Below are 23,449 nucleotides of genomic sequence, written 5' to 3' on the forward strand. Positions count from 1 at the left end.
CATAGGACTTTATTCGTTGAAAAGCTACAGGGTAGCCTATGATGTTCCTTCATGTCCTTATTAAACACTGTATATGTACCATTGATGATTTATATATATATATATACAATATATATATATATACAATATATATATATATATATATACAGTATATTAATTACATTAATTTCTATTTTAAGTATTGAAAATTCCATTTAAATTCGATCACAAACGCAAGCCAATAAAAAAAACAATGAGACATATCAGACTTAATTGGTTTTATTAATTTCCTTTATATGTTTATTTTGATACTTTTGTAAATTTGGTCCTACAAAGTTTGACAAATTACTGAATTTTGGGATTTGAACCCATGACATTTGGGTCAGTGGCCAAGCATCTTAATTTACAGCTTCATTTCTTGGTATAAACCAAAATAAATTAATTACAAAGTATGATAATTTAATCATTTTTAAGAAGTTTTCTATGTACAGTTTTACTTTTACAATGTGTTTTTTTCATGTATCATTCTATATTTTCATATCTATATTTAGTTTTAATCTATCTATGAACACAAATTAACTGCCAATAAGTACCATAATACTTCCAAAACTGTAAAAAACATTAATACATACATAACAAATAATTGCCTTAGCAGAATATGAAACATAAACAAAGACAGAATGCGTAATACTGTATGTCACATGTAGGCATAATTTCCAATAAGTATGTTAACAGTTCACTTACAACTTGGGAAATTCGGATGTATTTTGCAGTTTCTAAAGCACTTGTTTAATTTTAAGTGTTGCTATGATGAAGCAAAGAACTTGCATTTCAATTCCCTAAACATTAAAGGAGGATGCATTACTGTAGAGAAACATTTTAAAATTCAATTAAAACACTTGATTAAAATTCTTTCAATGAGATAGACAAAAACTATTCAGTATTAATTTAACTGAATTGAAGACTTTACTACAAAAGTATGTAAATTGACTACAGTACCTGTCATTTAAAGGATGTATGCAAAGATGATAATTCTTTATTTGTCCATAATTGGAATTCAGAAATATGAGTCAGGGCCCCTGGGACATGCGTAGCCGCAGTGCAGCGGCACCCGACTTCGCTAACATAAATTAATACATACGGATACAAACATTGTCCATAACCTGCCGAACTCTCAATATGAGGGTTATTCGATTGAGCCAAGCGATCAGACTCCCAATTAAAACCCAACGCTGGTTGGGTTTGAACCTTCAGCACAAGAAGCAGGGACAATACCTCTCAGCCATGGTATGATTTATATGTTTGTTAGTTGCATGGATAATTTTTCTCATTCTAATTACAGTAGTACTTTTTGGCTCAATGAGAAAAAAAATCAGTCACTCATGTGTAATTAATCATATCTGTCTAATTCTCAACTGTTTAATATTATTTTTTTTCTATCTTGGCCAAGATCTAAAAAAAACTCTAGTGTCTGTTTTTCCTTGGTAAAAAAATTGTTTTTAATCAAGAAAGTACTGTAATAAATTTGATACCGTTACCTAGATTTTAGCCCTATTGCTACCATTTTATAAAAAAAAACCAAAATGCATTTAGAGATTGACTGTTAATTAAATAGGCTGAGGCCATAATGAAGAAAAAAATGCAAACTGAATTTCACTGTACTGTACTTTGGTAACCATTTGATGCTCATCACGGTGGTGTGTTACAAAGCCATATAGAGTACATCTATGTACTTAACTAATTGAGGCTGTGGTAATATGTCAAATGAGGTTTTTATTTTTTTTTTAACTAGAAAAAAACAAACAAATCTTGCGTGCAATAAGTGTGACGTAATACCCTCTATAATACAATACAGTAATATACTGTACTGCTGTACAATAATAATTTTTTATCTTTGAAAAATGTCTAAAATAAGAACAAAATAACATTTTGAGCCTGAAATTGGCTAAAAAATAAGAAAACTGAGCTTGGGCAAAATTGTACTTTTTTTTTTTTTTTTAAGTGTACACCAACAGCCATGTACCATACTTTCTTGATTTGGCTGAATATTGTTAAGGTACTGTGTATTTGTAAACTTCAATGCGATATGGATCGAAAAACAATTAAGTTTTCGCTCAATTACAGATTTTACTACAAAAAATCCTTTCAATTTATGTGTCTATGCGAAGAATATTCAAAGAAGTGTTATTTATGTGTCTGTTAATTAGCAATGAAAATATTTCTTTCTGATTTACGATTGAAAGCTCATAATTTAGTTAAGGCAAGACTTTTTTCAAACTGTCAAAAATGGTGATTTTGAATAAATGTAAAATTTTGTTTTTGGCCAGTCAGTGCACCCTCCGCTACAAAAAATGGAAATTTCATTAAAAAACTAAAACTTTTTATTTATATTTATTATGCCCACTGATCCCCTGAAATCTCCAAAAATAATTTTGTACTTAATTATATAAATTTAAAGCATTTATCAATCTCATTACTACATTGTTTAATTCATTAACAACATTTTATTGTTTTCTTTTCTCCTCCGCCTAGATAGTTTTGGCAAAATCATTTTGCTAAATGAGAAAACAAAATTTTATTTTAATTTTTTTCCACCCTCCAACAATCTTCATAAAAATAAGTTAGCAAAACAAGGTATAAAAAGTCTTGCCTAATTATACACAGTAATTCTAATATGGATTTTATTCATTTTTTTACACCCAAACATAATTTCCTCAAATTTTGAAGAGAAATAAGCTAGATGGAGCATACACTGTACACCAGACATTTGGAAAATAAATAAGAATCCTTTGTCACGTCTATTAATATTTGATACTGCTGTATAACTAATTACTCTTAAATCTTAGTCAAATTACGAGATCAGACAGCTTTTACCCCAAGGTTTACGTTATTGCAAGAATCTATGATGTCCCTAAAGACTATACATACGCAATAACAGCTCTGCTTGAGTTGAATAGTAAATTTACACCACCGCTATCTTACAGCACTGCAGTAGTACAAATCTGCAGAAATTCTTAACATAAATGCCTAATTTTTAGATGAGATTAAATCTCTGATTTTGGTATCACATTGCGAATAAAAATAAAAGACAGACTTGTTATACTTTACTGCTACATTTGACAGTAGGAAAGATTACAAAAAAGAGCCCATCAAATATCTTAACACTTTACTGACAATTTTAAATCTGCAAATTACCATAGCAATTGTCAATCTCATAAAATGCATTGCTATAAACACACTTATCTACAATCGGCGTGGATCCAGTAAGGGGTGGGGGCGCACGTGGCCTGGGCCCCCCTCCCCAAACCCCGTTTTGGCACTAAATTTTTTAAATTTCAATGCATATCAATGTTATTATCTATTCTAAAACTGTTGTTTGAAAAATTCTGAATCCGCCCTTGACAATGCATCTGCATTACTGCCGATAGGTATGGCCAGTACAGGATGTTTTCATTTTTGACTGGCAGAATGAATGTGAAATTTATAATGGCAATGTACAGGAGAGAGCCAATTGAACTGCCTTCAATGTGAGTGCATGACATACACATGTCATAATAGTTAAATAAATCCAAGTCTATCATGCCATATGGTACAGTGTTATTGTATTTATCATGTCTTTACAGCTTTCTTTTGAAGACTAACAATAAAAGACACCAATAAGCAAATCCTCTAATTTTTTGTGAATTACGTTGGTTGGCATCTGCTACCTTTGGTGGTTCATCTTATTATGGTTATTTTATCATGATTCATTTTTTTTTTGATACGTTCGTCTTATTCATCCGGCATGACAGATCTAATAATAATAATAATCAATGATAATGGTGGTAACATCAATCAATATACATTTTAAACCATGTATTTTGTTATGATGCTAGACCAATAAATTTAATTAAGTTTTTTATGGTTTATTTTATCATAATTTAATTCATTTTGATATTTTTGTGTTATCATCTGGCATAATAGAAAAGAAAACAATTAAGATATTTCAGATCAGTTGTTATGATAGACCAATAAATTTAATTTAATTAATACTTATCAAGATACATTCACTCATCTAAATTTCTGACAATAAATTTTGGTTGATGAAAATAACTTAATACGGCATCCGAAAACCAAATTAGGTTTTAAATATATGTAATTGCATGTTCGGAATGATCACCATGTGGACTAGGCATCATTGAGGCATCATTCTTGCCACCATATCTATCTACCAAGGGATTAGATTTTCTTGGAAATTTCTGTTTATAAAGAACAAACATCATAACATACATTCTAATTGAAACCTATTTGTACATATCCATTACAATTTGAATAAATTTCAGGTGATGCATATAAAAAATCTCTAGCGATTACTAGCCTACTCATCGATAACTACTCGTGGCTGTAATATATTGAATATTATGTTGTCGGGTATAAAAATTGTTGTACTTTACTTGCTGAAGCAACATTTTAAAACATCTAAAATTAAGAGTAATTATAATAATAATAATAATAATGACTTTATTTGAAAACGGAAAACTTGATCACAAATTAAATGCATTTTTCACAAGGCCATTTTAAAAGTAAATATTAAAAAAATTAAAATTACAAAAACAATTACAAGACAAAAGAAAGATTAAAATTTAATCTGAAAATGTTTTAACACTCAGAAAATCTATAATAACTTCCAACACAGATTTTAATAAACTCCATTTCAAAAATTATCAAAAACATTTGTTGTCTCTGGTAAATTAATTTCTATACCTTTCTTGCAACATTTTGAAACATCCAAAATTAGTAGTATTTAAATTTAATCCCAAAATGTTTTAACACTCAGAAAATCTATACTGTAATAACTTTAACTTAAGTTTTAATAAACTCCATTTCAAAAATTACCAAAAACATATTCACTTGTAATCAAATATTGTGTTGAAAATGTACTATAGCACTTTCGATGATGAAAGACAGACTCTAAGCTCTTCAGTTTATTATTGTTACAATACCCTGGACATCGGCGATATTAACATTTATGCACAAACGGCTGTTGCCTGGGGAATTTTGCTAGTCACACTTGAGTGATTTCAGCATAGAAACCAATACAGGCAACATTTAAAACATTCACATCAACTATTCATGGGGGCATATTTCTAGGCATGGGTCGACATGATCTCTCATAGTTTTTGCAAGCAAAAATCCCACATAAACTAAAATTTTTTTTGGTATATATCTTACTGTAACGATCACATTTTGTTTTTGTAATGTTACTTAGCTTGCAGGGTAGCTTAGTGGTTAAAATGCTTGTCTCCCATTCCCAGGGTAGGCCTCCTATGCTCTAATCTTGACAAAATGTAAAATTTTTATTAACCAGGAAAAACAGCTACACTACTAAACTGGTCTTGTATGAGATTAAAAAGCTACTAAACAGGTACCCTAGTGTAAATAAGAAATAAAAACTCATTAACATATATTTTGTAATGGCATCCCTTCCTCCTGTCTCGGAAATTATTGACTCGACCTAGTTTAAGAGTGCAAACTATAGAACTAAAACGGCCAGTCTGATCACATGATCATTAATGGAAGCCATGTCCATACAAAGTACTTTCACTTTGATAAAAAAAAAAAAAATTCAATAAACTGCCCATTTTTATATAAATTATTTATAATGATTACATAAATTAATGATTTTCATCTTGATAATTTATCGGAAAATGTAACATACATATCAAATATACGACTAGAGAGGAAAAAGTATCGATTTATTCTAATATCAAAACCAACTATTAATCATATCATATCCCTAAGTTCCTATGCATGAACAATTCATAAGAAATAATTTAATAAATGTTGTCAATAGAATAAAGTAACAATAAGCTACTAAACAGTAATAGCATTGACTTTTTATTATTAGTTTTAATTTTAAAATTTCACCAAATTTTTAATTGATTACTTTGTAAAAGCCTTTAGCTTTCAACTAAAAATTAACACGACCCCCCCCCCCCCCCCCCCCAAAAAAAATAAATAAAAAATATTTTCACAACAATCACAATTAACACCAATTCTATGCATAGAATTTATACTGGCTGTTTTCATCTCAATTCTAATTGTCATTGCAGTCTAAAGCCTGGTTTCCATAAAATCGCTACACACTATCGGCGACAGCTCTTGGTCATGCCTATTGTTTTCCGTCAAGCCTTCCCGATTGTGTCAGGGATTGCTACGATAGCACTGAAAACACTGCAGCGATTTTAAGGAAATCAGGCTCAGTGGTGTAACGCTGGGGCCAGGGGCCACGTGGCCATCTGAGACTGAGGGCCTTTTTTTTGGTTCCGTTGTAGGATTTAAATGTGTTTTTTAGTCATGTATGTCATTGTATTATAAATGTTTTTAACTACGAAATAAATGATATATCAGCGACAGATCTAGTAGGAATGTTAAAAAGTAAGAAAGAAAAATAAATTATTGATTTATGGTTGGGGCTGAGGTAAGAACATTTACGATTATGGCACCTCGATGGCCTGAAATTGCACTCACAGGCTTTTTATCTCAAATTTAGAAAGACCATTTAATCCGTCAATGGATATCCAGCAGTCGATGTCAGAGACACATTATGCTGTTATGTATCAACAAAGCTCTTTTGGGTCTGGGTGCCAGATTGAGGAACCTATGAGTCGGGGGCCCTGCGGACCGCCGCACAAGAGCGCATAGGCGTTATGCCACTGACCAGACTTAACACTACACAGAAATTGTTGTAGCTCTCAACACATCTATTGTTAAAAGGAGAATAAGATGAGAATAATCACAATAACCAAAATATTCAAGCAGCACTTTAGAGACATTTAATCACAATGCTTATATTATTATTGCACTATATAGTGAAGCTTTATATTTTATTCCCAAGCCTGCTGCTATCATATTCCTATTAATATTCATCATCAATATAATGGTCATCTTCTATTGGAGGAGTTGCTGCCATCAAATAGCTCAGTCATTTAATAAAAATATTAATGATGAATGAAACATAATGCTGATGACAACAAAGGTGTATATCATTCAAAATAATATTAGCAACAGTGTAAACACATATTAATTAATTAAATTGTAATCTTCATAATGATAAATAAATAATGTGATGGACAAAAATATATAGTGTATCATGTTGGCAGGCTGCATTGTAACTGATGATGTCACAATGAAAAAAAAAATCCAATTAGAACACAGCTTTATTAAAGCATGATGATGAAACAACTCATTACTATGTAAGTTGCATGCCGAGTTAATACTGATATTGTCATTTCTTGTGTAAAGTGCAGTGGCAAATCCAGGAATTCACAATAGAGGGGTTTCCGGGAAGGTACTTTCACAGATGGGGGATCCATACCACCTCAGCCCCACCATGGTTGGGGCTGAGGTGGTATGGCTGGAAAATTGCACTCTCAAGACTTCAAATTTTAATATAAAAGTGGACAGTGGCAACATCAGAGGGGGCATTATTCTCCCTGTCAGATAGGTCAAGATCCCCCATCCGCAATTACTTGTTGGGAACTCTGTACATTGATCACATAGGCTGCCCAGGATGGATCCATGATTTTGAAAACAGATTGTGAGCCCTAGAATCTATTAGATATTAACACATTGAAAATGTCAAAACATTGGTGCCTTTGTCCCCCTCCTCCAAAATCGCTAATGTCCACAGCTAAAGGGTTTTGCTTTTTGTATCGCGCATTATCCTCCAATTTAGGTGATAAAGCAAAATAATTACATCAAGACATATACAAAGAATTTATTATTACAAAGTGATCTTGTAAGTGGTAAGCAAAAAGCGAAGGGCAGGGGCCTTAGGGTAAGATTGGAAGAAGTGATAGGGAGGGGGCATGAGGAGTTATGTTGAGTTTTGCATAGTTTACATTTACAGTATTGTTCATATCATATTATGCTTTAATGTTAACATTAGATTGATTTTCTTTGGCATGTCATAATAATGTTGATTGGCAAAAGAAACAAAGAAATGGTGAAGAATTGTACATATTTTCATGTATGATTTTGTTTGTGCTTAAAGTTTTCCAAATCCACTATGGACATTTTCTGTAATTTCTCAAAGCCGGATGACTAAAGTTTCCTTGTATCCTTGTAAACAACCTTTATATTTTGCACCAACAAATAAAAATTGTCACTGTTATGTGTAAAGAAGAATTTTTTTTTATCTGTTGACATTCATACTTCAATTCTTACAATCATGAATGAGTTGGGATGGAAAAGATTGGTCAACAGATGGAATGAACATCTTCTATTATTAACTTTCAAATGTCTGAAAGAAAAGGGCCCATCTTATTTATGTAAAAAAATTATCTTTAACAACAATAATCACCCCCAATGTACTAGGAATAAGTCTAATAACAACTTGATTGAACAAAAATGGAATCGGGTACAAGGCAAAAGGACATTTTTATATCGTGTAACTAAAGCATAGAACAGCCTTCCAAATGAAATTAAAACAATATTTAATAAACTGTTCATACAGTCTTAAAAATCTTTTAAACCATATATAATTTAACACTATTTAATTACTCTCTTCTTACAAAATATTGAATCAAAATTTTACAGATTTTTCTTTTTGCCTCTGCCTTTTCAATTTTGTTGTAAAGCTTTAAGCAATTTTGTTTTCGGAGCACTAGTTTTTTATTTATGTACATATTGTTTTTCTTTCTCATTAGTTTTGTCTTCAGTTTAATTTCTTTTTTCATTTTGGTTTTCTTTTATTCTTTTTACTTGTGATCCACTTGTGATACCAGTGCTACATCACTGAAAGTGTTATCACACAAAAGACAGAAATAAATAAACATTGATATTATTAAGTAGTCCCTAGCTGTTTACAGGTGTTTGTAGTGAGACAAAATTAATGAATGAATAAGCAAATGAATGAATGAAACAAAGTGAACAAATGACTGAAACTACATTTCCAGGCGTTTTGTATGCTTCACTCTGCAAATTGAGTACAGTATATGTATGTGCGCACCAAGATACAATCTGATCACATGCATATAAAATTAAACTTTCTCATGCACACATGAACAATTTTAGAAGCTGAAAAAGCCATGCTGTGTTGAACATTCAATATGCATCATCACTTTCATTATGTATGACAACATAAAACAGGCTTCATTTGTAGTATCCCTGTAATTGGCTGATAAAGAAACACCACACCAAGGTTCTCCCGAGGCAAGGATTTGACGGCATTATTTGTCGGAATAAAGAGACTTCCGACCTCTTTATTATAACAATCATTTGATGAATCAGATTACCGTAATGCCCTTTAAACATGAATAATGCCAAGGGTTTCAAGCCCAGGTTATTGCCTTCTTGTGTCCCTAACTGGGAGAAATTTGGCATCTGCTCCACCCCCTACCTAACACCCAAAAAAAAAACAAAAAAAAAATTCTGGAAATACTTTTTTTAAATTCAAAGAACAATGCACACACATCCACCCTGATATGAAAACTCACAATACCCCACTGCGACTTCACAAACTAAGGCCCTGTCTATACTATATAAAGTTTTATGTGACAAATTGCCATTACATGGGTGTGGTATGACATCACCATACCCATATATGGCCAAACCACACACTTGCTAGTGTGCTCAAAGCTTAACTATTCAAATGCATTAAAGATACATGTGGTAATTTTTTGGAAATCTTTCAAATATTTAATTTTTTTTAAAATAATTTTTCTCACTTAAACAATCAAATAAAACAATTCAGTTTTTTACTCATTTATAGACATTTTATTACAAACATCCTCAGATTTGATTATCAGCGAATTTAAGGGTCTATGAAAAGAATATTGAAAAAAATTGGCATAGTTTAAGCATCTGTTATCATAATGAAAAAAAACATTTTCTCATTAAAACTTTCAATTGATTTAAGATTTATTACATAGATTATATTAAAGTTCCATCCACACTATGAAGGTTTATGTGATAAGTATCGGTGATTTGCCCATATATGGATATATGCTGACATCATCCGACCTATATACAGATATCTCTGTGACATCATTATTCCCTTTTATGGGTATGATATGACATCATGCTCATATATGGATATATGACATTATGTTTGTATATGGGTATGATATGATCTCATCTTGCCTGTATATGGGTATGATATGCCATCATCATGCCCATATATGGTTATGATATGACATCATCATATTATGGGTGATTCACACACCAATTTGTCAAACATTAAAGTTGACAGTGTAGATCAGAACTTAAGACCTCATAATTTGTTCAGTTTACTGACAGCGAACACATCATCCATTGTGACAAATTGTATACAATAATTAACCTAATCATAGGTATGATTATTATTTCTTAATATTAGTTTTTGAAGTTAGTTTTTGTGTTCACCTTTTTTCTTAATCAATTACTTAATAAAAAACAAAACTATAAATACCAATGTGTTTCTTTGTTTCAAAGTTGTTTTAATCCTTAATATTATTCTAGGTAACCAATCAAGTTATATTTAAATTCTGGGGCGATTCATTTTAATCAAAACTGTTGTAATTTAATTTTTTTTTCTATGTTCATTCGTATTTAATAACATTTTCTTTTTATTTTATTAATTGAAATTGAATGTCTTTAGATGATTTGGTACAGATTTCTCCTCCAATTTCAACCCTTCACATATAACTATACATGCACACCCTCACACACACCCCCACACACACCCACCCACACACAAATGCACACAACTTGTAAATGTATACACTATTTTATCTTTCAGTTGAGCTTTTATATTTATTTAAAGACAGAATCGTTGATAGGCTTTAATAAAAATTCATTTCATTAAAAAAAATTGATTTTAAGATACATTTCCTATCATGATGTGTTAATGCCAATTTGACTAAATTATCAAAATATAGGGTGGTTTTCTCTACATATATCGAAACACAGGCCTGATTATAAATCCACAGGCACAATTCTAAACTAGGCATTTATTTTTAAACAAATAAAAAAAAAAAAACATTAAAAATATCAAAATCAACATTTTGATAGGATGCTTGGATCCATAACTGAGATTTCATATACAGTAAATTTTCTTTTAATTCTATCTCTCGGATCCAACCAACCTAGTTACAGTAGAATAGAAAGGTTACGTATACTACTCATGTATAATAATAAACAATAAAAAAATCTTTTTCCTATATGAAACTATGGACAAGGGCACAGGGAGGGATTATTATTTCACAGATAACTAGATAATAGATAGATTAACTAGGTTAAATTGACAGATTAACTAGGTAATTGACAGATTAACTAGGTAATAATAGATTACTAGGTCAGATTTTTTTTTTTCCTTAGGGTTGTTTGACACAAAATCTGTCCATGCAGAGAAGTATACAGTATATACATGTATAACTGACAGGACTACAACAATACTTAGTACAGGTTTCCGAAAATTATTTACAGTATAAATTTGAAATCCGTATGCCCATATCATTTTGCCCCGAGTTTTCCTTCTCTTAAAACAAGCAGCACTTCCGCCTGCTAGGTTTCTTGTTCTTTGAAATGTTCCTCTTCTCTTTCTGAAAATATATAAAAAATATATACATATAAAAAAATATCAGAATATAATATTATAGACTTTGATAGATATCATATAGAGGCATAGTTGCGTCAATGTCAATAAGAAGAGTCGAAGAAAGCAGGAGTCTAAAAGGTGAAAAATTATGAAGATAATTGTCATATAGATTCAGTTGACCCATTAAAAGGACGTTAATTACACTGATAGGTGTCATAAGGCAGGTGAAATCCCAAGGCTGATTTGAAGGCAATAACAGAATGTAGAGGATTTAATCAATGGTAGAAGTTAGTTCATTCACAGGATTAAGGAAAGCAGCAAAATGGGAACGCGAAGAACGGAGACAACCGACTAGGGATATAACGAGATCAACACGTTATAGGTTCGGTCACAATCGACAGTTTTAAATGTCAACATAGGTTATTTTCAGTATAATGCATTTTTTAATAGGTAACCAATAATTGTCTGCGTGGTACAGGTGAAATGTGATATTTTGGCATCTTCAATCTTGTAACAGTTTTTGATGGATCTAACAGGTAAACCATGTGGGTGAGCAATCTGGCCTGATAAAACTATATTTTAAAACAATAAAACCTCAATTAAGTGGACACCATCGGGACAAAAATGTGTAGGGTGTTCCCTGAATATTGAGTTGACCATAAAAAGATAAATTTTCCCCTCACCTCAAAACTATCCCTTAATAACCTGGATGTTCCCCTTATTGTGGTGTCTTCTTAATTATAGGGGTGTCCCACAGAAGGTGTTAGTTAAATTTGTTGAATTAGCTAAAAGATGTTTTTGAGACAAACTAAAAAATAATTACGTAATTTCAAAATATATTAAGGTATTTTTGTTACTATGATGCATTTTGGTTGTACCTTTCAGGCACCAAGAGTTTTCTGTTGTACATAGTTTAAATATTATCAATCATATCCCATTATTGCACATTTTGATTTCCTATCCTTTACTTGAACAATTCCTAATACAAAATTGTATATGTTGTTTTTGTTTTACCCTTATTGTTACACAAAAAAAATCTACTAACTTTTATATAACACTGTGATATTTATGTATTATTATTAAGGCCTTATCGGAGGCTTTTTTGACTTTTATTGTTAAGCACGATAATGTTTTTTCCTCTATAATTTAAGCATTATTGTCACTGATAATAAAAATCATTGTATTGTTATTATACTACTTTAAAATTGTGTGGTGTTTACGCATCATTATTGAGGCCTTATCTGAGGTTTAGCTGCAAAGCTACACTAATAAATTATTAAAATAAGAACTTCAAACTTGAAATGAAAGCACAACATATTTAATAAACTGCATTTTCCTTAACAGTAAAAAAAAAAAAAAACACCAAATATTTTTAGTCAGGGATTTGAAATCTAAATGGTTAACTTAAGCACCGAATATTTAAAGTGGTTCGATAACATCAATCATTTCTCTTCAAAACTGTAACACTTTCTTTTAACTGTCTGCATTGGACTGGAATTTAAATTATATTCAATAATTTTAACTGAACACTTTTTATATTTTGTTATTAGGCTTCAGTTGAAAATATTTTCCTTGTCAATTTAAAGATGCATAAATATATTTTTTCGATATTAGACCTTAAAATTTAAAGCAAATCTCCGGAGGAAAACAAAATTTTGATGTGTTGTACAATTGATTTTTTTAAGCCACACAAAAAGAGTATTTGATGAAAAACTCGGCAACGGTTAATGACATACAATTAGTTGAATATAAAAACCCCCTCCAAGTTTTTCGTCAAACACCTTTTTTGTCTTTAAAAAATCAGTTGAACAACATGTCAAAATTCAATTCATTTTATTCAGTCTATTATACATAAATATAACAGAAATGTGCTTTGAAGCTAAGCGATCAAACATAAATATAAGTATTAAGGGATGTTAAAACAATAAGATAAACTATAAAAACATTAAAAGACAGTAAAAAGTATTAAGATATATTATTAAAACACAGTACGATGATAAAAGGCAAAGATCAGAAAATGCGTTAAAATAGTATAAAATTATTGCATTTATGTTAAAAAGATTAAGACCAGGTTAAAAAATGTTTTCCTCCGGAGACTGGCTATAAGGTATTTTTTTGTAAGAAGTCTGCATATCGGTGAAAACTATTGGTTTTGATTTGTGCCTTACTGGTTGATAATTGTTTGATTCTTCTAAATGAGATAGATTTTATCACAGATACAGATACAACTGTGGTCTTCGCAATCTTCAGAAAATCCAAAAGCTTTTTCTGTGGCAATCTTCTAAATCCAGAAGTATTTACCAGAACACATTTTATGATACCACAATACACTTTAATAAACCATCTTTTTCAAAATAAATAGTGTGAATTTCAACACATTTTATCTGCCGCTCATCAACAACTATTTGTAATAGATGTTTTATGAACCTTGATTTATTTTGAAATATTTTACAAATATGTCAGGAAGAATCGCATCATTAGTTGCAGATGCTACAAAAGTTAAATTTGAAGTTGTAAACGTGTTACTTACATCCTTTCTTATTTCTCGAACTAGTGTATAAAAAGCTTCATCCTGTAAGAAACAAAGGTTATTAATATTAATTTTCAAGTAAATATAAAGAACTATTCCCTAAAAAATGTTTATATTTTTAAGATTAGTGAAACTGCAGTGGTGGATCCTAGGGATTTGAAATAGTGAGGGGAGGGGAAGGCCCAGGGGAGGACTTTTACTGATGGAGGGTCAATACCACCAAAAAAATGCATGATTATGGTACCTCTAGATGGCCAGAAATGGCACTCTCAGACTTAAATTTGAATATATCCACACTTTCTTGAATTTGAAAAATTTAGGGGGGGGGGGGGGGGGGGAGAAAAGGGATATTAATATTAATTTTCAAGTAAATATAAAGAACTATTCCCTAAAAAATGTTTATATTTTTAAGATTAGTGAAACTGCAGTGGTGGATCCTAGGGATTTGAATTAGTGAGGGGAGGGGGAGGCCCAGGGGAGGACTTTTACAGATGGAGGGTCAATACCACCAAAAAAATGCATGATTATGGTACCTCTAGATGGCCAGAAATGGCACTCTCAGACTTAAATTTGAATATATCCACACTTTCTTGAATTTGAAAAATTTAGGGGGGGGGGGGGGGGGGGAGGGAGAGAAAAGGGAAGGGGAGAGCCCAGCCCCGCTTGAATCCACCACTTACTGAACTGCTTGCACAACTGTACATGTCGTCAGCCACAGTGTGTGCCGAGCTTATGTGTGAAATCTGTGGATGTCCCTGCTTCAAATAATTTTGTATTATTGGTTGATTAAAAAAAAAAACCTAACTGGGACTTACAACTCCTTGTCTTGTCTTTGCTGATGTTTCAATGTAAGGTATACCGAATGTCTTTGCTAACTGTCCTGCTGATTTCTGATCCACATTTCTGTTTGGAAGATCGATCTTGTTTCCGACCACTAAAAAAAGAATAAATCGTAATATTTATTAACAGGAAGGCAATTAACAGCGCTGCTCAGTCGGCTAATCTGGTGGTAGCCACTGTGCATGCGCTGAACCGTGGAGATCTCTTGGTTCCCCAAGGTTCAATTCCCATCCCTGCTCTCCTTGTGTTTCAGCTGGAGGGCTGAAATGCAAGTTACGATCGCACACCGTCTTTCCGTGTGCATTATGGCTCCTGTGCATGTTAAAGAATGCAGTACTGTACACTCTTCAGAAAAGAGTAGGCAACTGTCTCCTGGTGTACTGACCAATCACCATCAAAAGGAACGCACTGGAAAGAAGTCTGCTTCAGAATTTTGTGGGTTATAAACTAAATAAATCCATACATCCAATTAAATGATCTAACGAAGATCTTGGAATGGTACTCTATATTTTATTCCCTATTTAATCAATCTGATGATGCCAGAGGATAATTATGATATATTTGGCAAGGCATTAGATCACTATTTCTGAAACAACCCTGAACCTTATTACTTGTAATATATATACTACAGGATTTTGAAAGCAAGAGAGAGTAGGTTTTATGTAGTTAATTGTGGATGAATGGATCAACTTCTAAGTTAGCCTTCAATATTCCGAGATTATTTTAAAGTCAGAAGTATCATGCAATGAATTTTCTGACACAAATTTGAATACATTATTAAGGCAGTGTTTTTTGTGTATGACTCAGTGTGTTTGGTCACATGACAAACAATGAACTGACCAATGATAAATGTCCTTACTGTAGTTAGTACTTGACAAGTCATCTGATAAAATTAACATTCATAGATTTGATTACTGTACTTACAAACCATCGGGACTTCTTCAGAATCTTTTACCCGTTGAATCTGTTCTCGATAAGAATGAATATCTTCAAATGACTTTTCATTATTCACAGCGTACACACATAAAAATCCTTCACCGGTTCGCATGTATTGATCTCGCATTGCACTGCAAAATTTAAAAAAATAAAATATCTAAAATAAAAATATTGTTATTTATTACAGAGTAATCCTATTTAAAAAATGTAATTAAAACACAGGCTCTCTGCAATTAAATTATAGACTACTATTGGGACTAGGGTTTTCCTGGTCTTTAGCAGCTTTGGTTGCTAATTAGAAAAATAATTAAATCATAAAAATATAAGGTATGAATATATCTAGGGCCACAGTAAATGGTACTTAATTGGAGGTGGTCTTTAATTAGAGGAGACCTACAGTATATAAAAATCCTAAAATGAATTTTTAAAAATCCCCTAAAAACTATTGAAACTTTCTTCTCTGTAACATGACTAATTCAACAGACAATAGATATATTTATAGATATGACATAATTGTATTTTTAGCGATGATGGACACTGGCAAAGAGAGAGTTTGAATTAAATGATAAACACTGGCAAAAAGCAATTTTGCGTTAAAGTTAAAAACTTCATCATGATCAATGGACACATTTATTTTCTTCTCTTAATCTGAGTATTACAATCAGTTTGTTAATTCCCAAAGCAACAAGGCTATTATGCTAATACCATAAACAATCTGTTAATCTAGTCATTTACAGTGTGCACCAATTATTACTGGCCAAATATTAACAAATGCTGATTTACTTCAAACTCTAACTTCAGAAGTGCTAATAAAAGTTTTAGTACTGCTCTTAAATATTAATTGAAATCAATTTTCATTAAAAAAATAAACACACAAAGCAAGAAATCCAGATTGTATAAATAGTATGTTGCAACAATACATACTGTACTATCAAAGTTAATTATAAATAAATATAAATGTGATATATTAATTATTGGCTGTATTATTACTTTTAAGTGAATGTTTTCTCTTCTTTATGTGGTATCACATCAGCTTCTACTGTACTAAAGAAAATGTAAACCAAATCATAATTTTCAAACTGATTCTAGTCTGAGTTTAATGTACTGCATAGTACTGTATGTAGTAGTCGCCAATTCAACTTCCTTAGTAGCCTTTCCCTTTGTGATCAAACCCACACGTTCATCTCTTTGTCAACATTAACTAAATTTAAGTTTTGCATAAAAGTATAACATTATCACAAAGCAAGGTCAGAATATAGTTACTTGATCTAGCACAACTGCATCATCATATGGCCAACTTGAACATTGTTTGTCTTAGTTAATCTTTTATATAGCTTTCTTTAATACCTAATGATACAAATTATTGAAAACATGAGTAATATTGTATAATAATAACCTGCTCGGCCACCAGTAAGTGTTTAGGGGAGGGGGAAAATTTCCCACCATACATGTAGTTGGGTAAGTACAAATCTTTCTGTTAATCAGTCCCCACTTTAGGTTGTCAAAGTAAAAATACTGATCTGCCGATCAACCAATGTTTTTTCTAGTGCCAGGAGTTTTCCCCTACAGTGTACATCCAGCGGTCTCAGAAATTTCCAGACTCATGTCGAACAACAATATAGCTATTTTACTACTAGAGTTAAATTGTTATAACTTCCCTCTTGACCCCGGGCTGTGATACTTCACTGGACCCCATTTGTACATTGTCCTAGCAACAGTACTTACGTGTATTAAAACCTTCATCTGATCATTATTTTTATTCATAACATGGCTTTAATAAAGATAAAATAAAGCTTTTTCTTTAATTACAAAACCATGCATCATACTGTTCAGCATAATTTTTAAGACTTTGATTTGCAACTATTCTCACTGGGTAACAATTTAACTCCTAGCTAACTCTGGCTTAGTTTTCTGGGGGTTAAATTGTTACCCAGTAGACTACTGCATCAATTTAAATTTCATGGTGCAGCAGATGAAAATACAGATAAAAAAATGGCCAAGTTATGACGTCAAACGCGACAATTAAACTTGATCAATAACACCTCAGCTCATGATCTAAAATTATTTTGAAGTCATTTAACAGCCATCATAAGATTGCAAGCATGTTACTCAAGTTGCATAGCTATCACAACAACCTGGGGAAGCTAGCTGTAGAGTGTTAAATTAAATACATAAATCTTAAGTGTCTTTAGCAACAGGCCCGCAGGTCTTTTCCAGGGATGGTATAATGTAAGATAAACTACTCTCTAAGTCATACATCACATTACGCATGCAGTAGCCAGCACATTACGTTTTCCATTGTTCTTTGGTTTTATCCAGGCCTAAGTAGCTGTCTTCACATGGTCGGGCACAATTTATTTATTTAATTATCATTATATTTTGGTGTATCTTAATTTTTACTGGTTAGAAAGTAGATATGACACACAGTACTGTTCCTATTTAAAAATGCAGTCACTAATGTAGACATGCACAGAGGTTTACAATTTAGGTTGTGTTTTGTGTTATGTAAGTTTTAACTTGGTAATGGTATTCATTCAAATTCCCTGAGGTCTGTTAATGCTCATGCTGTACAGTATCCCCCCCCCCCTATTTTTACATCATCACTGTTCATAACATACCATCTTTATACAACCTCACTGCTGATCCATACTGTCTCTTTTTTAAAGCAGTGAAACTATTGACATATCATCTACAATTTTTGTACAGCTTCACAGCTAACAACATGTACAGGGTTGACACCTCTGGGGTCCCAAATGGAAAGAAATCATTTCCGGGACTAGTTCAATAAGGTTTCTTAAAAACAGATTTAATTGTACAGTATTTTGCTGTGAGTGGTCATACCCATGACCAGCTGACTTCAATGACATACTGTAGGTCCTATGTTTCTAGTGTCACTGCTCATGCCATATAATGTACTTTATCTTTCTATAGTATCACTGCTCATGACATAACTGTACCCTATGTTTCTAGTATCACTGCTCATGCCATATACTATACTTTATCTTTCTACAGTATCACTGCTCATGACATACTGTACCCTATATTTCTAGTGTCACTGCTCATGCCATATACTGTACCTTACCTGTATTTTCTACAGTACCACTGCTCATGACAAACTATACTCTACATTCTACAGTATCACTGCTCATGACATATTGTACCCTATTTTTCTACAGTATCAATGCTTATGCCATATACTGTATTTTATCTTTCTACAGTATCACTGCTCATGACATAGTGTACCCTATCTTTCTACAGTATCACTTTTCATGACGTACTATACCCTATCTTTTTACAGTATCACTGCTCATGACATTCTGTACAGTACTGTACATTATCTTTCTACCATATCACTAGTATGACATCCCACCTTATAACTAGTATACTTGAGACATATCATCTCTTTCAAAAGCTTCACTTTATCTTTCTACAGTATCACTGCTCATGACATACTGTACCCTATCTTTTACAGTATCACTTTTCATGACATACTGTACTGTACTCTATCTTTTTACAGTATTACTGCTCATGACATACAGTACTGTACCTTATCTTTCTACCATATCACTAGTATGACATCCCTCCTTATAACTAGTATAGTTGAGACGTATCATCTCTTTCAAAAGCTTCACTTTATCTTTCTACAGTATCACTGCTCATGACATACTGTACCCTATCTTTTACAGTATCACTTTTCATGACATACTGTACTGTACCCTATCTTTTTACAGTATTACTGCTCATGACATACAGTAGGCCTAATGTACCTAATCTTTCTACCATACCACTAGTATGACATCCCACCTTATAACTAGTATACGTGAGACATATCTCTTTCAAAAGCTTCATGACATACAATCTCATTGTTACTTGCACTAACAGCCTAATTGCAAATACTTTAATCAAGCTCTCATACCATGAATGAATAATGTCACGGGAGACATCAAATTCACTATAGCACCTCTGCTTTACATACATTGTAATTCCTCACCAATGCTCGGCTCACTGATCATAAATAACAGCGTACAGTACCCATATTACCTTACTTATTAAACTCGCACAAATTCTTAATTTCAATATCAGAGTAGCAACTGGAACTCAAGGTTGTTAGAAAATTACAATAGAAGCTAATGAAGAGATTTTGTTCAATTGTTCACGATGCATCAAGATACAATCTAAAGAAATTCAAGCGTTGTTTAAGGTCAACCATTTTAAATGCATCCTAACAAGAGATCATGTAATTTGCCTTTTTAATACAATTCATGGAAAAGAATCAAATGTACTCATTGCCCAGTGTGGGTGTAGGCAGGTGTTGCTGAAGACAAGAATCTTAACCACAAATATATATGTCTACAAGTACCGGAATACTCCATTAATACCTGTAGACACAGAAAAATGTTGGGAGATTATTGTTTATAAACCACTTAATATTTGTGACCTTAAATTTTATGATTTCATCTGTTGGGATTTATGACCTTATATTTTCACTGTAATACAATTTTGATTTGATATAAAATACAATTGAAATATGGACATGTTTATGCCAATGATACTTAGACTGTAGCTGAAAGTGTTTTGCAATTGTAGGCCTATGCTCACAATTTCACAAAGTAAATTGCAATTAATGTGGGTATACTCGCTTCAGTTTGTGCTTCAGACAACTTGGTTATTCATCAATTGTTGGAATGGCAAGAGTACAAATCAATCACATAATTAAAAGCTTTTTATTGATATTTTACCAGAAAATACAGTGGTTTATTTTTATATTGAAGTATCTACAGTACCAGGAAATTTCACTAAATTTGGCATTTTATCAATGAAAGAGCATGGTTGCATGCTGTTCAGAAACATTTTTTGAATACCATTGCAAAAGGTTTGCCACAAAATTGAACAACCATTCAATTTCATGATTACATGATGTACATAGAATAATTTGTGAAAAAGATGCATAAAATTACAGGGGCTAAAGTAACAGGCAATTGAAAACCTATCCCATGTTGGAGTTTTCCGCTAGAAGTCCCACTCCTTGGATATAAGGGAGCTTTCAATTGCACAACGACGGGAAGACGTAGAACGAAACAACGTCACTGAAAGTCATCTGCGCATGCGAGAATGTCAAGTTTTCCTTGCCGCATGGATTCTAGGCCACATCTGGCCAAATCTATGTATGCAGAGAATGTAGGACACCTGGTAGGCGGGTCAAGCATTTGTGATTCCAGTTCCATGTCCCACAAAATGACAGCATAAAGACCCAGTACTTAAACACAAGCGTTTGTGGGAAAACATGCATTTATGGGTCCAGAGCACATTCATAGCCCTATTCTGATTTGTCAGTAAAGAAGGTTCATTTATGTAACCACGTAATAAATTATAATCCACACTGTTTAGGTACCAGACACACCTGATGAAGCTGGCATTGACTGCCAGCGAAAGTTTGTGTTGAATAAATTACATCAAAGTTAGTCTCAGAGTGCTGCCTTTTATAATCTGGGTACCAGACTTTGCAATTTGTATGTTGGTATTGATATAGCGCCTTTCCTTTCGGGTTACGAAGAGCTCTGTTTTCGCTGGTCATTGGGTCCACATATTGGTGGAGTAGCAGGCAACTCTAGTACGTACCCATACACTCCTGAGTGGAGAGAAGCAACGCAGATAAAGTGCCTTGCTCAATACATAGCCAGTCCCCACCACTTACTACTACACACAAACCTCGTACTACCATACAATATACAGTGATATTAAATGCCATCTGTTTGGCATCTTTGTTTACAGTTTAGGGATAACAGGTACTTAACACAAAACACAATACCGGTTATCTGTTTACCGAACAAAGATTTTCTCTTTGTTATATTAAAGTTAGGAAGTCTAGGTATCATCTCTATTGAATTGTCGGTGGTATACTTCCGTTCAAACACCTTTAAAACAGGATGCAATTAGCTTTATTTGAATAATTAGTAACCTGTATTTTGTATTAAATGATAAACATCTTTTATAGTTGTTTAATACAATGCTTTACTTTATAATACCAGCATTTTGAATATGTAAGGTATATATATCAGAAGATATAAATATTATTATTAAGTTTATTTAGAGTAGTTTTTAGCACATTCCATCCTACACAATCAGTAAATATTTCTATACGGGGAGGTGCCGCATTTATGGGGTATATTTTCAAGGACTTGGTTGCACAAGTGTGGGAAATATGGGGGATAGTTGCAGCATAGTTGTTACAGAATTAATTATGTACGACAGAATTATTACTGTCAAACTATTATGTGTACATAATTAATTCTGTTGTATATTGAATAATATACATCTCTCTAACTGCCTTGCCTTCTTAAAATGAAAGTTTTGATTTACTTTAATTTGTAATTGTTTATTTTCATGTCACCTTATCATATCACTTTATTAATATTACTTTATTGTTATATGCTTTGCTTTTCAATTGATTTTACTTACATTATTGTTTAATTTAATCACTGTCTGTATATATCTATGTTAAAATAACCTTAAGACTGGACTAACAGGCCTGAGAGCCAGAGTGTTTTTACACTATAGTTAATCCTAGCCAACTTAGGTTATATATTGTCTTAGTTTTTGTTAAATTTCCTTTCATTGTATTGTATGTTATTTCATTGGCTGAATAAAGAATGAATGAATGAATTTATGGGGTATACTTGGGAGGACTTTGTAGCACAAGTGTGGGAAATAACCAGGGTGAAATTGATAGGTGAAGTCTGTGGCCTATCCCGTGTCAAAGTGGCATGATTTTCCGCACAATGTTAGCGGGAACTTCAAACTAGACTGTGGGTACTAAGCCAGTAAGCCCCTTGATAAGCCTACCTTTGGTACAACCACGAGATAGCGACCGGACGGAACACTTTTTGCCATTGGAACCAGTCAATATTGCGCCCTCTCTGGCACTATTGAGTAGCTTTTTTCCTGTCGTCTTTTAGAGCACAGTGCGATTTGGTAAAATGTTAGTTCAAGTCCATAAGAATTTTCAGTAAAATAGGTAGCGCAAGTGTCTCATGTCTTAAAGTGGCTGCGGCACCCTCCTGTTAGCTAGGTATGCAAGTGAGCTCCACGGGGGAGGGGGCCCAATTAGGGACTATCACAGATAGAGGGTCCACCCACCTCAGCAACAACCATGGTTGTTAAGAAATATGTTTATTGGACTGGAAATGCACTCTCACTCAGACTTAAATTTTAATTTAATTTTTGTTTTTTATTCTTTTTCTTTTTTAGTGATTTAAAAAAATTTGAGGAGAGGTCGGGCTGGCCCCTCCCCTTCAATCTGCCGCTGACAATGATTTGTCCTACAGCCGATACACTACAGAGAAGCGAGCTGCTTTTCGATACTGAAAATCAGTCGCTGTGTCTGTTTACAATTTGGTTTCAAATATAGATCATGAATCTGGTCCCTGATTGTGTCAATTTTTACAAATAAAATTCAACGTCATTAGCGGCTTCAGCCACCGCGGTCTATAATCCGGTAAGAAAATCCAAACATTATACAAATTATAGCACACGGAAATGAAGCAGAATTATATTGCAATATCTTGGCGAGTCTAATGGTCCATACAATCACGATAATTCTATAA

The 23,449-nt window shown here is 32.7% G+C and overlaps 1 protein-coding gene across 1 annotated transcript in view; it reads right to left on the bottom strand.

The window, feature by feature from the left end:
- Positions 1 to 9,715: 9,715 nt before the first annotated feature.
- Positions 9,716 to 23,449, bottom strand: part of LOC117105361 (GTPase HRas) — a 31,689-nt gene continuing 17,955 nt past the window's right edge. Inside the window, exons 5-8 of the mRNA XM_033246487.1 lie at positions 15,834 to 15,976; positions 14,885 to 15,003; positions 14,070 to 14,111; positions 9,716 to 11,543 (exon numbers count right to left, since the gene is read on the bottom strand). Coding sequence (XP_033102378.1) covers positions 11,481 to 11,543; positions 14,070 to 14,111; positions 14,885 to 15,003; positions 15,834 to 15,976 — 367 coding nt within the window. The 3' untranslated portion in view covers positions 9,716 to 11,480. The remainder of the gene's footprint in view (positions 11,544 to 14,069; positions 14,112 to 14,884; positions 15,004 to 15,833; positions 15,977 to 23,449) is intronic.

This window comes from Anneissia japonica, unplaced genomic scaffold, assembly GCF_011630105.1.
Source record: "Anneissia japonica isolate Jap-2015-1 unplaced genomic scaffold, ASM1163010v1 scaffold287726_len2788222_cov184, whole genome shotgun sequence".
Lineage (NCBI taxonomy): Eukaryota > Metazoa > Echinodermata > Crinoidea > Comatulida > Comatulidae > Anneissia > Anneissia japonica.